The 14,951-nt window shown below is 49.8% G+C and overlaps 3 protein-coding genes across 3 annotated transcripts; 2 read left to right on the forward strand and 1 right to left on the reverse strand.

The window, feature by feature from the left end:
- Window positions 1-1,118: 1,118 nt before the first annotated feature.
- On the reverse strand, window positions 1,119-5,792 carry EDB91DRAFT_1053378 (AAA-domain-containing protein; the record flags this gene model as incomplete). The annotated part of the gene is made up of 10 exons (XM_041313745.1): window positions 1,119-2,555; window positions 2,609-3,142; window positions 3,196-3,350; window positions 3,400-3,609; window positions 3,665-3,797; window positions 3,851-4,305; window positions 4,355-4,528; window positions 4,581-4,652; window positions 4,703-4,865; window positions 4,923-5,792. The coding sequence occupies 10 exons, from the start codon at window positions 5,790-5,792 to the stop codon at window positions 1,119-1,121; spliced, it is 4,203 nt and encodes a 1,400-aa protein (XP_041177186.1).
- A 940-nt stretch (window positions 5,793-6,732) lies between these two features.
- Window positions 6,733-9,064, forward strand: EDB91DRAFT_1329080 (uncharacterized protein; the record flags this gene model as incomplete). Its single annotated transcript, XM_041325308.1, has 5 exons — window positions 6,733-6,853; window positions 6,905-8,000; window positions 8,055-8,223; window positions 8,279-8,355; window positions 8,408-9,064. The coding sequence occupies 5 exons, from the start codon at window positions 6,733-6,735 to the stop codon at window positions 8,910-8,912; spliced, it is 1,968 nt and encodes a 655-aa protein (XP_041177187.1). The 3' UTR covers window positions 8,913-9,064.
- A 2,948-nt stretch (window positions 9,065-12,012) lies between these two features.
- EDB91DRAFT_1053442 (uncharacterized protein) lies at window positions 12,013-14,506 on the forward strand (the record flags this gene model as incomplete). Its single annotated transcript, XM_041313754.1, has 13 exons — window positions 12,013-12,200; window positions 12,256-12,298; window positions 12,358-12,441; window positions 12,491-12,593; window positions 12,638-12,720; window positions 12,774-12,878; window positions 13,056-13,211; window positions 13,264-13,283; window positions 13,335-13,587; window positions 13,702-13,989; window positions 14,054-14,108; window positions 14,165-14,323; window positions 14,376-14,506. 13 exons carry the CDS (start codon window positions 12,013-12,015, stop codon window positions 14,504-14,506), a joined length of 1,668 nt encoding a protein of 555 aa, XP_041177188.1.
- Between the last annotated feature and the right edge of the window lie 445 nt (window positions 14,507-14,951).

Raw genomic sequence — 14,951 nt, forward strand, 5'->3', positions numbered from 1 at the left:
TTTGTTTCATATAGGGTATAGAGTGTACAGCCCCTGATAAGACCCATACAACGAAGACGCATGGGAACCGAATGAGAACAGCTTCTATGATGTAACTGGTGTATATCATGCGGGAAACGAGGCCTAGGCGTGCAGTGATTTGAAATAACCTGAAATAACCTGGCGTAATGAGACGGCGCATTGCGGTTTTGTTCATGAACTGGGGCGACATAAATGCGTCTACGTACATAGGCTTAACATGCGATGGTCCCGACGATAGCGTCAACTATCAGTGATCGCGAACAATGGTTTTCGAGTTACGAAAGTCGTTACTTGAAGAATGGGTCAACAATGACAGCACCTCGCTGAGGAAATTGCCATAGTACGTGCTTCGAAGGAGCTGGACGTCAGCACAGTGCGTACAAGATTCGGGAGACTTGCAATATGAGTAGCTTCCAGATTCCAACATCATGCATCATGTGTGAAGAAGAAGCGCTGCGGCTGGGACGACCCTCATCGTGTTCCAGAAAGTTACAGCAGCCTCACCGGAGATGACCCTATGAACAGGTAATTGTACTACAGGATATCTCATATCAGTACTAGTGGAGTTCATCACTGGAACTACATAAGTACCCGCTGAGCGCCATCATATGCCAAATTAACAAATTGATAGAAGGAATGATGACGGCCTTTCTTCAACGGTTGTTGATTTGACATCATAGTAGGAAATCCGCCGGTGCTGCCCGACCGGTAGTGCAGCGGCGATGAGGGCCAGACTTAGGTAGTTCGGACAGTCCCCTCGTTTGTACATGAACGACTGGTCTTCCTTCTATCAAGGTATGCATATGACTACGGGAGACTAGCTTACATGGTAGGATGACGTTCGTCCCGAGGGGGGACAGATCAAGAACACCGATAACTTCACGAATACACTGCCTTGGCATCAGATTCACGGTCAGCATAGGCAGACGGCAAAAGAAGCTAGACGCCGTAAACGTCGTGTAAAAATGCCATCAAGATGTCATCCAAGAGGATATTGCTGGCAAAAGCTACAAGTACTAACGATGTATATAAGATACACAAGACTGCGAAATAAAAACAATAATCTACCACGTCATATTATTCCCAATACACTTCTTTCAAGGCGAGTCAGGATCATCACCCCCAGCAGCAAAGTCATCCAAAAATTCTTTTAGAGCGTCCTTCACTTCTCTTATGAGCTCGTCACGATCCCAGTCAGTACGGTGTCTCCAGATGCATCCAAGCACTGTTGCACGAAGCTGTTCGAGCAGCTCGACAGAGAGCTGCGCGGTTTTGGAACATAGGTCGTACTGAAGTGTCGAAAGCAGGTGTTCATCGACATGGAAGTCTGGCAAAGGAGTGGGTGTTCTTTCTATTTCGGCTGGGGGCACAACCACCATGGGTTCTTCGATAACTTCAGCAACAGGGGTTAATGGTTGGATGGCTAGTGGGGAGGGTGTGCGGGGAGGCGGGATTGAGGGATTTAAAGGCATGACTCCGATCGCTGGGGACAACAAAGGAATAGGAGTAGTATATCCGTCTTGCCCGGGCACCGTCGATGGTCCAGCACCATTTGACATGTGCGATATCGAGGTTGCTGGGAACCCGTTGTCAGGAGATATCGGGTTCAAGAGCATAGGATCAAAGCCAGCCGATTTCCGCGGGACAGGAGAGTCGACAGCCATCGCGTTTGAAGTTGACGGGCCGTCGACAGTAGGTGCACCATAAATGGGCAACGCATCACTGTCAGGAGGCGGCTGCACGTCATTGGCGAAGCGCACAGCCGAGCCTCTATTCTGAGCGCGGGATGCACCGATTATGTCCATCGGGTCATGGTCATCATCGGATGCCGTCCGTTGACGTTTCGAGTTTCGAGGAGTGCTGGGTTCTCCCTTATCGTCACCTGATTCAGGAGAACCACTGTGCCGCTCATCAGAACGTGCCCGTTTCAGTCGCCTCTCCAGTTGCAATGGATCTGTGATGGTGATCTCCAGTTGCTGGCCGTTATGGCGGGCACTTCGGCGAGGCGCTGCTGCGCCGTTCTGAGCGTCCTCTCCGGCCTTTCCCTTCCCCTTTGCCTTCTTGTGCTCCTCCCTTCTCTTCCGCTGCCGCTCAGCCATCCGTTGACACTCAAGCTTGAACTGAGGATCAAAGTCTTGAATGCTGACCTCAGCTGCAGTAAGCATAGCCTGTGCCTTGTACAGCCGGTCAGCACCAGTATCCTCATGCGCACGTGCCATGGTATTAAAAACGATCTTGTTGATGTCGTCTAGGAAATCTTGCGGAGTGAGGTACTTGCCCTTGTACAAGTCAACGTGCATCCTTTCGAGGTCCATGTCGAACAGCTGTGGTTCTTGTGGTTGAGGTGGCTCTGGGTGTTCGACTGGTTGAGGATCGGGGTGGATGCCATTGACGATGCCGTTTGGCTGCTGCTGCTCCTGGGTGACTTGCTCGCAAACGTCGATGACCTCGTTCTCAGCTTGTACGGTCACGGTAGTGGTAGCAATAATTTCCACTTCATTGACCGCAGGAATTGGATCGAAGTTGTACTCCTCCTAAACAAAATTATCAACGGCTGTGCGCATGTAGTCGCAATGACCTAACTTACCCTGGCTTTCTTCGTAAATCGCTTGAACTTGCGTTTGAGCTCCGTCAAAATAGGGCCAAGACGGTACTTCAGTAGCGTGATGACACGTTGGTCATTATCTTCCTGAGCAGCAATCTCTGCAGCCGTCGGTTGACGAGGCTCAAGCGGAGGCGCAATTGGCAGCTCCTCAAGAACTCGTTTTCGCCGCTTCATGCCATCTGCGAACTGATTTGGCGGTCGGCGTATGTCAGCGATGATACTGGAGAAGAACGCTTCTCGTTGGGCATCGGTCGGACTCGGCAACAGGAGGCGATTCTCGCGGGTCATACCGAACCATGAACGGACGTCACGGGGTAGTGAAGAAAATGGACCGTCGACAATGGCAAGTACGAGGACGGGGTCAGTAGGCGCAAGCGAATCAAGCATAGATCGGACTGTGGATCGTGCAATCTCGGAAATCGCTGCTGACCACCCATCGAGAGAAGGAATGTAGATCACCGAGGGCTGGTGTCTTTTAGCCTCGACGAATAGTTGAACCACAGCAGCTTCCGCAGTCTGATAATACCGTTGAGAGGACTGCGTTTATCAGGAGGATGTAACAAGCTTACCCGTGTTGAATCACTTATGAGCGTCCCCAGATCAAGTGTTTGAACATGATAACCCTCCAAATGATGGAGGGCGGCGGCTCCTAAATAGCCCTGTCCCATACCAACTGGCCCATGAAGCACCAGTCGTGGTCGATAAACCCGCAAGGTCTCCATGGCTGTGGGACGATCAGCGACTCTATCGACCAACCGGCAATCAGCACTCACACTGCATGAATAGTTCCCTTTCGAGAGCATTTTCCTCACTATCATCCTCCCACATGGCTTCTTCCAAAGCAGTGCGCTTCTTGCCAACAGGAAGAACCCTGTTGATAGCATCTTTCACTTTGCCTAAGGTGTCGGAAAGCAAAGGAACAAGCTGGTTTGGGAGAGGTGAAGCGGCCGAGGACGAAGAGCGTGCAGATGATGGGACGAGCTCTAACAATGCACCGTTAATTATAACAGCAATCTGAATTGCATGATAAAAGCGTACTTTTGATAGAGATCATGAAGTCTCTGAATGTTATGCCGATGGTCTCAGGCTTAAGGAGAAGTCGGTCACTAGACTGGTATATCTGAGGATATCGCCGTTGGATAGCATTCAAAGCTGCCTCTGTGCATAAGGCCTGCAGTATAGGTGAGCATAATCATCAGTGCGTACAGACGAAACTTCACGAACCCGAAGATCAGCACCACCGTAGCCCTTCGTGAACTTGGCAAGTCCCTTGATATTCTCAGCACCTTCACCATCCTTCCAGCCCTCCCAGTCCTTGGTCATGATCGTCAATATTCGTTCACGAGCCTCGAGAGAGGGAAGAGGAAAGTAGAATTCCCGGTCAAATCGACCAGGTCTCCTCAGTGCAGGGTCAATGGCATCTGGACGGTTGGTAGCACCAATGACGATCACCTGGCCACGTCCGTCCATACCGTCCATCAGGGCAAGAAGCGTTGAAACGATCGAAGCATGGATCTGGTCCTGCTTCGATGACCGAACGGGTGCCAATCCATCTATTTCATCAAAGAAAATGATACTTGGTTGGCAGTTGCGTGCTTCTTCGAACAGAAGACGAAGTTGACGCTCAGCCTCACCGACCCATTTGGACAGACAGTCGGCACCCTTGCGCATGAAAAAGGCTAGCAGGTGATGAGAGGTGGTGTCCTGACGGAAAGGAGTGCAACTTACAGACTCCCTTGCCATTGGATCGACAGCTCGCGGCAAGAGCACGGGCAAGAAGCGTCTTTCCCGTACCAGGAGGACCGTGGAATAGCACTCCACGAGGAGGCGTTAGATTGAACCGCTGAAAAACTTCTGGGTACAATAATGGAAGGAGCGTCATCTCCTTCAAAGAATGGATGTCTGTTGACAGGAGGTCAAGAAAGTATGGCAACCAAAATGAAAGGGCCCGTACGATCATCCAAGCCGCCCACTTCATCGAAGGTGACATTTGTGTTTACTCCCAATGGGTCGGCGTCAGCCAATGCTGCGAATGGGATAAGTTCGAGACGAATTGCAAGCAACAATGACAGTCACCTGCATCACCAATTTTACCCAAGTTTGAAGGGGTGCCAGCAGCAGCAGCAGCAAGGTCGCCTGGCAGTAAACCAGCACCACCCGCTGAAACAGGGCCGCCGGCACCAAAAACTCCGGCACCTCCGAAAGGTTTACGGGGTGTTCGAGTTGGGAAGTCAGAGTCCTAGCATAAACATGTCACTTGACTGTTGTATGTAGCAAAGACGGTATGGCGACGCACAGAGTCATCAGCTGGGGCCATGCCCATCCACCTGCTCAGTTCAGCACCAGAGGCACTCCATCCTGGACCACGCCTCCGATTGGCACCACTTCGACCAGCAGGGGGACGTGGTTTGGCTTGTTTCATATCCTCGAGCGCTGGTGGGATTGCATAGTTGATTCTGGCACGTTGCCGTAGAGAGTACGGCCGACCATCCGGCTCCACCTCCTGAAGATCATGTTCACCCTCGCCATCCAGATCCACCTCGCCTTCGGCATCGAGGTCGTTATCTGAGGATGTACGTGGCGCATCATCAAGGGAGCCATCCGCGTCGACAGAGCCTTCTGATGGTTCGTCGACGTAGCCATCATCCATTTCTGCAGCGGCTTTACTCTGAGCACGCGTTAATCTCTTTGGAGGGTTATTGTTGGGCTCATAGCGCTTGGGTTGACGAGTGACGCGTCCACTTGAAGTTGTAGGAGGTGGAGGGGGGTTCTTGTTCCTATTGCGAAGGACACGGCGATTACTTGCAATGTCATCATTAATGGAGCTGCGTTTGCTGGAAGAGCGCTTTTGACGACGTGGTTGATCATCATCTTCATCATCACCATCCATCGCATCGACATGAGAATCGACGTGTTCGATATTATCATTATCTTGAAATATCTTGCTGAGCTCGTCATCGCTCGACTCCCGATAGGTTGTTAACTTGACCCTGCGGCCTCTCTGGGATTTGACGAAGGTGGCAGGGGGAGGAGACTCTGGTGACTCCGCCGAGACTGGTGGGTGGTCGTCCTCATCCATCTCACTTTCGTGGTACTCAGAACTCGATTGGGAGAAGGCGCGATTTGAATTTCTTCCCGAACGACGTGGAGGAATACCTTGAGTCATTGGAACCTGAGGGACCCGGAACTTTATGAGGATTTTCTGTTCGACTGGAGCTAGCTCGTCGTTGGCCGTATTGGGAAATTGAAAGTCGAGTGGTTGTACCGAATGAGGGTGCTGCTGAGGAAGCGGTGAATCGGGATCTTGCATAGACAAAAGTCACAGCAGAGAATCGCGAAAAAAAAGTGCGCAATAGGATTGCGCAAAACGAGAATCGACGCCTATGAAAATTCGCTGATCGTGTTTGACTAAAATTTGGATGAAACAGCAAATTGGCTTGGACGCAGCCAGTGGCAGAAGCACTGACAACACCTTTGTTTGTAGGTGGCTATTGCCTGCTATTGGTTGTTTGCGTTTGTTTGTGTTTGATGGCGCGTGGTGACCATGTTGCTCCGAACTGGTGTCCTCCCCATTTCCCCCTCCCCTTCAACTGGCCAATCCTCTCCAAATGATCCAGTTTCTCCATTGCAATACCATACAATCTTTACGATCTTGGTAGTCTCAGAGATCCACGCAGAAATCGACAGATTTGAGTAGAAAAAAAAGGGAAAAATACAGCCAGATGAGGTCGTTTCGGTGAAGTGGTTGGCAAGGTGTGGTGGAAGTTCCAAGGGAAGAAGTGCTCAGTTTTCGTCGTCGGTGTTGCTGTTTGCATGCCTCCAACCTGCTGAACCTCATGACGTAAACGGCAATTCGCGGCCCGTGACATTGTCACACTGTGAGTGACCGGACTTACTCTTGATGATCAAAGCAACCCAAAAAAGGTGCACGTATTCGTTTCCCCCACATGTCACAGCAACCCTTCGAGGCGGGTTTAGTTACGGCAGCATGCTACCCATGTTAAATATTTAAAGCGACCGCCTGAAGAAGGGCCCTTTCTCCCGTATCTCTTTCACGTATTCACGACAGCTTCACGACCTATACGACTTGTAATTTTTCTAACTTAATGAATAACACTCCCCCACTATCTGACTCCCCGAAACAATCTCCTGCTTCGTTATCTGAACAAGCAACTAGACAGTACGCACTATCACCTGATAACCAATCCGACCCCCTCCGATCTCATGGTACGACTTTACCTTTTCATAATCGCTCCAAGGTCATCTAATTTGTTCTAGCCGCAAGATCCAGCAGCGACTCAGAGCTTACTAGCTCAGACAAACTATCTGCGCTGCCTGATTCCTCTCCTCTGACACGTTCCCGTGCCGTAGGCAGGATGGAACGTCTGGGCGTCCAAAGCTCGCAATCGGCTCCTTCCCTGGAGGGTCTGATAGGCCATCTTACCAGCACTTCCACCTCTGACCGTGACATGCCCAAGGCAACCGCCTCGGAGGGGTCCATCGGCAAGGGCAGTCCATTCCAACGCGTCTCCTTCGAGAGCGCTCCTTCTCGCGTCCAATCTCCTCCCAGTAATAATTCTCGTACTGGGAATAACGTACACCACCCCTTGCTTCGCGATGGCGGCGCTCCGCCCTCAAGCTCAAGGTCACCACTTTTCGAGTCAACGTTATCTCGTTTACGGCAGCTAAGCGAGCCCTCTCGTCCACCTTCTGTCATACGCGTAGGAGCTCAAACGCCCAGGAAAGATAGCTACGATTCTCCCTCCGCGTCACAATCTCGAGGCGCGTCCCCCATGCGGATATTCGGATGGTCTGGCTTTCACCGTAGGGAAGCGCGCGAAGAACCATTCGTCCCTGAAAACCCCTTCCAGAGACGAAATCCGTTGCGCAGATTTTCTATCGGTAGCCCTATCCGCGTCGGTGAAAGCTTTGATCCAAGCTGCGAGGACGTGTTCAAGCACTGTCTACCCCCTCCAATAACTTGCAATCCTTTTAAGATCTCACGAAGATTTCTCCGCTCCTTTGGTGATTTTTTCATGGATACCCTCCCCCGGCAAGTATACCTGTATCTACTGCTTTGCCTCCCCTCTCTTTATTTTTCACGCATCGCTCGTATTTATGAGGACGCGGAACTCAGTCGTCCGGACATTCAGCGATTGGTTGATGCCTGTGCGCCTCGGCGACCCCTCACCTCCAGCCCCATCCCGCCGGGGGCTCACTATCACCCACCGCCTGCTCTTCCTTTAGCAGACGAATGGACCACTGCCAACGTCTCCCCAGCTCTCGTCCGATTCAAGCAATCCTGGGAGGCATTTATCGACTCCCTGCTCCGAGAATGGAAGACCTTAAACCTTGTCTCCGCTCTACTGCTTTCGTAAGTTTCCGCTGTTATCTGACGTTCAGAACACGTCGAACGTCCCTCCCACAGTGCCATATTGTCGATGTTTCAGAATACCCAGATGTCGCAGGATCCTGTCATCCGCACAGCAGCGCTACTTTCGCTCACCTCCGCCTTAATGAGTGTGTCTTTCGGCTGTATCTACATCGTCCGCTTTGGTACCATGAGAAGTATGTACAAAGCTACCCGCTGGGCTGAGGTACGTGACGTGTGGCGCTGATACCCGTACACGCAAGCTCACAGCAACCCCACAGGAAGCTCGTAAAACGACAACATTCATTTGGTGGAACGTATGGGTACTATTAGCAATGCCTGCTGTCTGGCTTGCCTGGTTCGTCTCCCCGCTCTCATCGCATTCTCACACACTCACCTGTGCCTCGTAGGGCCATGTTTTTCTTCATCGTTGCCATTCTTTCCTTCGTGTGGCGCTCAGGTACATTAACCGACATGAACCCCACACCACTGTCCTCAACCGCTGTAGTGGGCCCGCGTATTGCCGTCTCGCTCCTGTTCGTCATCGGGCTTGTCGACTTCATGATGATCGTCAAGACGCTGCACAACTACGGGCGTACGCGGGACATTGATAGTGAAATGCGATTACTGGGTACGGACGATACGTTACAGGCGCGACACTCTGCCGACCGTGAGCGAGAGGAACGAGGGAGGCGACCAGCGCACCCGTCGAGAGGTAGAGAGCGCTTCAAGGGAGAGGGTCGTGGGCGTCATGATGGTGATCGTCCATCTGAAGGCGGCGTTCTGTCAGCTGTCACAGGCCTGGGCCTTACGAACCTTGATGGCGTGCTGCAAGCGAGTCCCCGCAGCTCCAACGAATTCTCGCGGGAGAAGGACAAGGAGAAGGCCGTGACGAATGCGGCCGCCAATGATTGAATGCTATTGTGTGCTTAATTTGGATTCTACAATTGATACTTCCACTCTTTTTGATGATACTTCCGCGAGTGCAGTTAGGCGGTATTGACCTTGTATATACTGCTCGTATTCTCCTATATATCTTGGGTGGACTTGAACCGTGGCCTCGCAATGCGGGCGCACTGCGGAATAACGTTCAAAATTATTGAATTACATAAATAAGCACGTCGGAAACAAGCTACACTAGAAATAAGTGATACGACAAATCGCAGATCAAGTAAGTTAAGCTTCAGGCAGCGAGACAAAACGAGTACAGCCGACATCAAAACTGCGGCAGATCAGAAGCAATAAGTTGAACTGGAATACGTATACGATAGTTAGGCAGTGCAAATATCAAAACAGAAGACAATTTGTCTGATAAAGATGAAGAACCAAGACAGCATGCGTGTCATTCGGCGTCTAGCGTCTAGCGCGGAAAACGCGTAATAAATTAGAGTAGAGAGCAGTGTTAGGATAGCTTCCGAGCTAACCACAGGATGAGCGAATTGTGTGGACAAGATGACACTTCACTTACGCAACAATCATCGGTGGAAACCTGATCTGCCATCATAATTCGGTGGGGGAGATTGGAAATTGGGAGAAGCTCCTGTGTGTTTGGGTCGAGCTGGATAATCAAAGGGTGTGAAAGCCTTGGTGAAAAGCTCTGCTGCGCCACATCCAAGAAGATGGGTGGCGAGGTCAAGGCCGGGTGGGAGCATTTCGCGGCACCGCGAGCATTGGAGAACAGTTTGCCCAGATGCATGCATGGCACCAACGGGCGGAGGGATAAATCCACCTCTGTTCATCGATGGAGGCGGCTGCGCGTAGCCGCCACCAGACGAGGGGGGTGGAAAAGATGTGGAGTGCGTAGTGAACTGCGAGTGTCCACGTTTGTTGTTGCTAACATTGTTGTTTACAGGGGGGATGAAGTACGAAGACATGGTGTTGCGAGATCGTTGAGGATGAGGACTGAATGGAAATGACGGAAAAAGGGGTTTTATATGCAAGGCGCACAGGTAAGTGGCCGAGGATAGGCTTTAGTTTGACAATGTGTGGCTCTTGAAAGCAGACTGCGGTGCCCAAGGTTACCTACAAACACGAGGCAGCCAAGTTACAGAACAAAGTGGATAGGGATACGCCACAATGGACATACCCTTCCAATCCACGCCTCTGTATCGGGGGCAGGCGGGTAGACTTAACCCCGATGGGGGGGTTGAACTCAACCTTATTTTGGACCTTGGAACGGGGACTCATGTCAGTGGAAGTTTTGACTTCCATGATTGACTGGTCTTCGAGTGTCCACCATTAATAGATATGTAACCAATTCTATTATCAATGAAAGTGCCGTTATTACCATCATCGAGAATAATAAACCTCACCTTTGCACACCCACAACCGTAATATTTTGGCGAAATGAATTGTTGGAATGGGTTAATAATTGACATGTCTGATCATCCGTGAAGTCCGAAATAGGTCAGCGATGGGAGCATAATTACCGACCTACATTCTAAAATTACAAGGAACGGTCAACCGAGCTCACCCACAACTTGAGGAAGCACGAGTGATGACCCCAAAAGTATAATAAATGGGTGACCTGAACCGTCATTTCCGAAGTTGGGTGCGCTAGTATGCGGGCCCCGCGGCTGATCTTCAAAGGAGGTTAGATGTTGGGGCGCATCTAAGGTGCATCTGTGTTCGAGGAGGTTTCGGGATGCTGAAATCACGGGCCATGAGTAATTGTATTAATGATTGTGGCGGCGGGGACTAGTAGTAGCGGACAATTGCAAGTGTCCAAGTTGGGTCACTTGAACCTTGGTCGACGGACAATCGGACGCGCCGATAAAGCGTACGACCCCATCCTAGTACACGCGTTGCTCGTCATCTACAACAACCTGTTGTAACGTGTTCGCTAATCCTCGTGGGGTGAATGTGTTAGATTGGTCTTCGAAAATAATTTATGTATGCCTGCATCCTGCAGTGCGCTAGTGGATGGAAGGCATGAAGAATCGTAGATTATGTTCAAATGATTGAACAGGAAGTAAGCGCACAGACAAACGTTTAAAGTGTCGTGTGGGTCTGTCTCGGGGAGGAGGGTCGTAGAAGTTCGTACACATATAGTGTCACCGATGCTCATGATCTGATCATCCCAGGAGTCGGGATTCCCCATTATCGGATGTTCATTAACGTTCTGTACTTTCTAGGTCCGCCGGCACCTTGCGTAGCTTGAGGCATTGATCAAATGGCAAACGATTGTATTTATATTATGTACCCCTTCTTTGCTTCCTAGCTTGGCATCATCTTCACGGGATGGTTCAACGGCGAACATCACGGACTGGTTGATATCAACTACCAGCTGGGTAAAGATTGCTGTCTCAGTCTGCGGAATCAGGCCGTTCTGCCGGGAGTCGGGGCATTTTGTGAGAAGTGAAATTGGTCGCAGTACATCAGAAGACCGGGGCCGCATTGCGCAAGCGGCATCTGCTGTAAGCCATCAGCTTCTGCGTCTTCTATCATGCTGATCCAGTTGATCTCCATCAAGGCCTTCTCATTATGTTTAATCACGCCATTATAACTTGTGTGTTAATCGAGACCTCGCATCTGTCTTTAAATTGTCGAGGACTTCGTGAAGTCGTTGATCCCCTTCAGTCTCATTGATATCGTTTCAGACCTTCATGATGTTTTGTCTGACGTGTTCCAGTGTTATATTCAAGCCCAAGATGGAGACTGACATTCATCAACCTATTTTTATGCAAGAAACGTGTCACGAATTGGAAAAACAACTGGGGTCGGGAGTTTCTCACAACAAACCCTTCCGTCCCTCAGGCCTCAGGGTGCCATTATCGCTCTCCATGATGAAATCCGACCCTGGCAACCCAGTAGTTGATCTGACTTATCCCCCGTCATGAACGGCATTTGAAACTCGTCGCTCCGCGGCCTCCCGTACGCATCTGCATCCCGATTCCCGAAGGTCATCAGCAGACATGGAAAAGGGCTCCCATGACCATCTAATGTCAGGATCGAAGTTGGAAACCGCCCTCAGTATATAAACCTCGTCTTCCGTAGTCAAGATCTATGCAGTACCATGTCTCTTCCTTTATCTGAACAGGAGAAACATCAGACATCTATCGTGGAACACCCTGTTACTAACCATCAGCAGATAGAATTCGACTTGGATCTAGCAGATGTCGCTGCTCATGCGCCGTCGCTGCGCGGTCGTAAGCTAACGGCTGCGGTAGGATTTGTAGCAGGCACCGGGTTCCTGCTCTTTGGGTACGTTAAGAAGTGACTGACAATCAATCAAACTCTCAGCATATTACGATTGTAGTTATGACCAAGGTGTCATGTCGTCACTCCTTACGGGCAATCAGGTAACATTATGTTCGATTGAGCCTTGCATGCAAACGTTCATGACACCACATCTTACCAGTTTGAGGCTGCCTTCCCTGAAGTCGTAGTGGAGGCTAGCCACCCTAACCATGCCACTCTTCAGAGCTTTACAATTGCCATATACGTATGTTAACAACCTTTTGAACCTCGTCTTTTGTGCTCATACTATGCAGGAAGTAGGCTGTCTCTTTGGGTCACTGTCTAATCTTTGGGTGGGAGATAGGCTCGGTCGCCGAAGAACGATTGCTTTAGGAGGCAGCATAATGATCATCGGTAGTCAAACTATCTCCCGTTAAGAGCCCCAACTGATCTCCTCACAGGGGCAATTCTGCAAACTACTGCGTTTTCTTTCGCACATCTGATTTTTGCTCGTATCTTCACAGGCTACGGGAATGGTCTGATAGTCAGTCGTGTGCCTATCTGTGGCTCTAATTCTTGCTGAGATCAAGTTTGTAGACGTCGACAGTGCCAACATATCATGCGGAGCTCTCCCCTTCCGCAAAGAGGGGTCGAATGCACGTTATTAATACACAGTACAATCAAAAGACTCACAGAATTTTTGTAGGATCATGATGGAGGGAACTCTGATTGTGGTTGGAGTGAGCATTGCGTGAGCGTGCTATTGTATCGATCTTTTTTTTTAAAAAAAAAATTGACGGCTGTCTCGCAGCTATGTATGCAAATCGTTATTTTCATTTGTTCATTTTGCTGATATGAATCTTTAGTGGGTCGATCTAGCGCTGTACGTCTCGGTTTCATCCCCAGGTTAAGCTTGATCTAGTCAATGACAACGATCCGATCAGATTTTTCGTAAATTGGTCGTCTGCTCAGTGGAGAGTTCCGATAGCTCTGCAGTTGGTATTTGAAATTATCATGGTAACATGCATCGGATTGGTGAGTTTTTCTTTTTCGCCAAGTGCTTCACTAGCGCTAACAGATTCTTCAGCTTCCGGAGTCACCCAGGTGGTGAGTTCTCGTCATTCTCCATTATTTTCATGAAACTGATCAGAAACTTAGGTTGGTGAAGCGTGGTCGCAATGCAGAAGCAATGGCCGTCATATCCGCAATGGAAGACAAACCTCCATCTGATCCAGAAGTTCGCCGCACTTACCACGGAATTCGCGAAGCTGTTGCTGTTGAAACATCTAGTCAAGGCTTACTACGAGAGCTCACTACGGGGGGTCGCAGCCAGAACTTGCGACGAACAGTTACTGCCATGGTATGTCAGATGATGCAGCAGCTGACTGGCATCAACCTCGTTACCTTGTGGGTATTTTAGTCTCCTGATATAACCTGCTGTACTCTAAAAATGCACTGATGTAAACAGTTATGCTGTATGGCGTACAGTCACATGATCTACTGCAATGATACTGATGTCACGCAGACTATTTTATTCCAGCGTCTTGGCCTCTCCGATGTCAACGCACGGATTACTGCTGCGGCTAACGGCACAGAATATGTTCTTGCGTCTCTCATTACCTATTATGCGATAGACTACGTTGGTCGGCGCCAACTCATGCTGATTGGAACCGTCGGTCAATTTTTTGTGATGCTGCTTTTGGCTATCTTAGGATATATCAACAATTTACCAGCGCAGATTGTGAGCGTGGTCCTGTTATTCGGCTTCAACACGTTTTTTGCTATTGGGTGGCTTGGAATGGCCTGGTTATATGTGAGTACAGCAACGGCGCCTTTGATCTTGTTCGCTGATCTCATCTTTTTTGTTGACATATCAGTGCGCCGAGATTGCTGGGCTCAAAACTCGTGCTGCGACCAATGCACTAAGCACAGGTTTGGCAATCTCATACGTCGAGACATGAAATTACTCTTACCATCGTTCTTCCCAGCATCAAATTGGACTTTCAACTTCGTTGTTGTGATGGTCGTTGGCCCATCTTTCAATAATATCTCCTGGAGGACATATATCGTCTTCGCAGCCTTGAACGTAGCCATCATTCCAGTCGTTTACTTTTTCTTCCCCGAAACCGGCGGTCGGTCTTTAGAAGGTGAGCTTTGCGTTGTTGCTATTCAGGCTCCTGGCTAATTTTATTCTTGAAGACCTCGATATTGTGTTTGCGTTGGCGTACAATACTGGTGAGGATCCTGTCAAGGTTTCGCTTCGGAAAGACGTCCCGCTTGCTGGATCGCCAGAGGCAGACGAGATTCTTGGGGTTAGCCCAGGCGTTTAGCATCGCCCTACGGAAAAGCCTTCGACGCCATCCTTTCCATCGGGTGAAGCCAAGACACCAGTATAAATACTCCTGGTTCACGGCGCAAGTAGGCCATATAGTACCGACAGTTTCTGCTTCATATACCGCCGTCGTGCATTGTGGAACCTAGGTGGAAGTGCAAGATCTCGCCGCCGCCGCTCCTACTCCATCTATCGCTGAGCCATCCGTCGCCGTGGTTTTGGCTTCTATGCTGCTTTCGAGATACAGAAATCATCGACCATGCCTTCTTAAAAAAATATGATCGACCACTCATATATATAGAAAAATTGTGCAACCTTTGAGGCTTGCATAGATCATACTTACTCAATTCTGTTAGACAACTATTTGTCCACATTATTACCTCGTCATCAATCGGTCAGTCTCAACACCACTAGCAAATGAGTTTCCACTTTGTCGAATATGC

This window comes from Suillus paluster (genome assembly GCF_016628075.1).
Source record: "Suillus paluster strain FC165 chromosome Unknown EDB91scaffold_26, whole genome shotgun sequence".
Taxonomy (NCBI): Eukaryota; Fungi; Basidiomycota; class Agaricomycetes; order Boletales; family Suillaceae; genus Suillus; species Suillus paluster.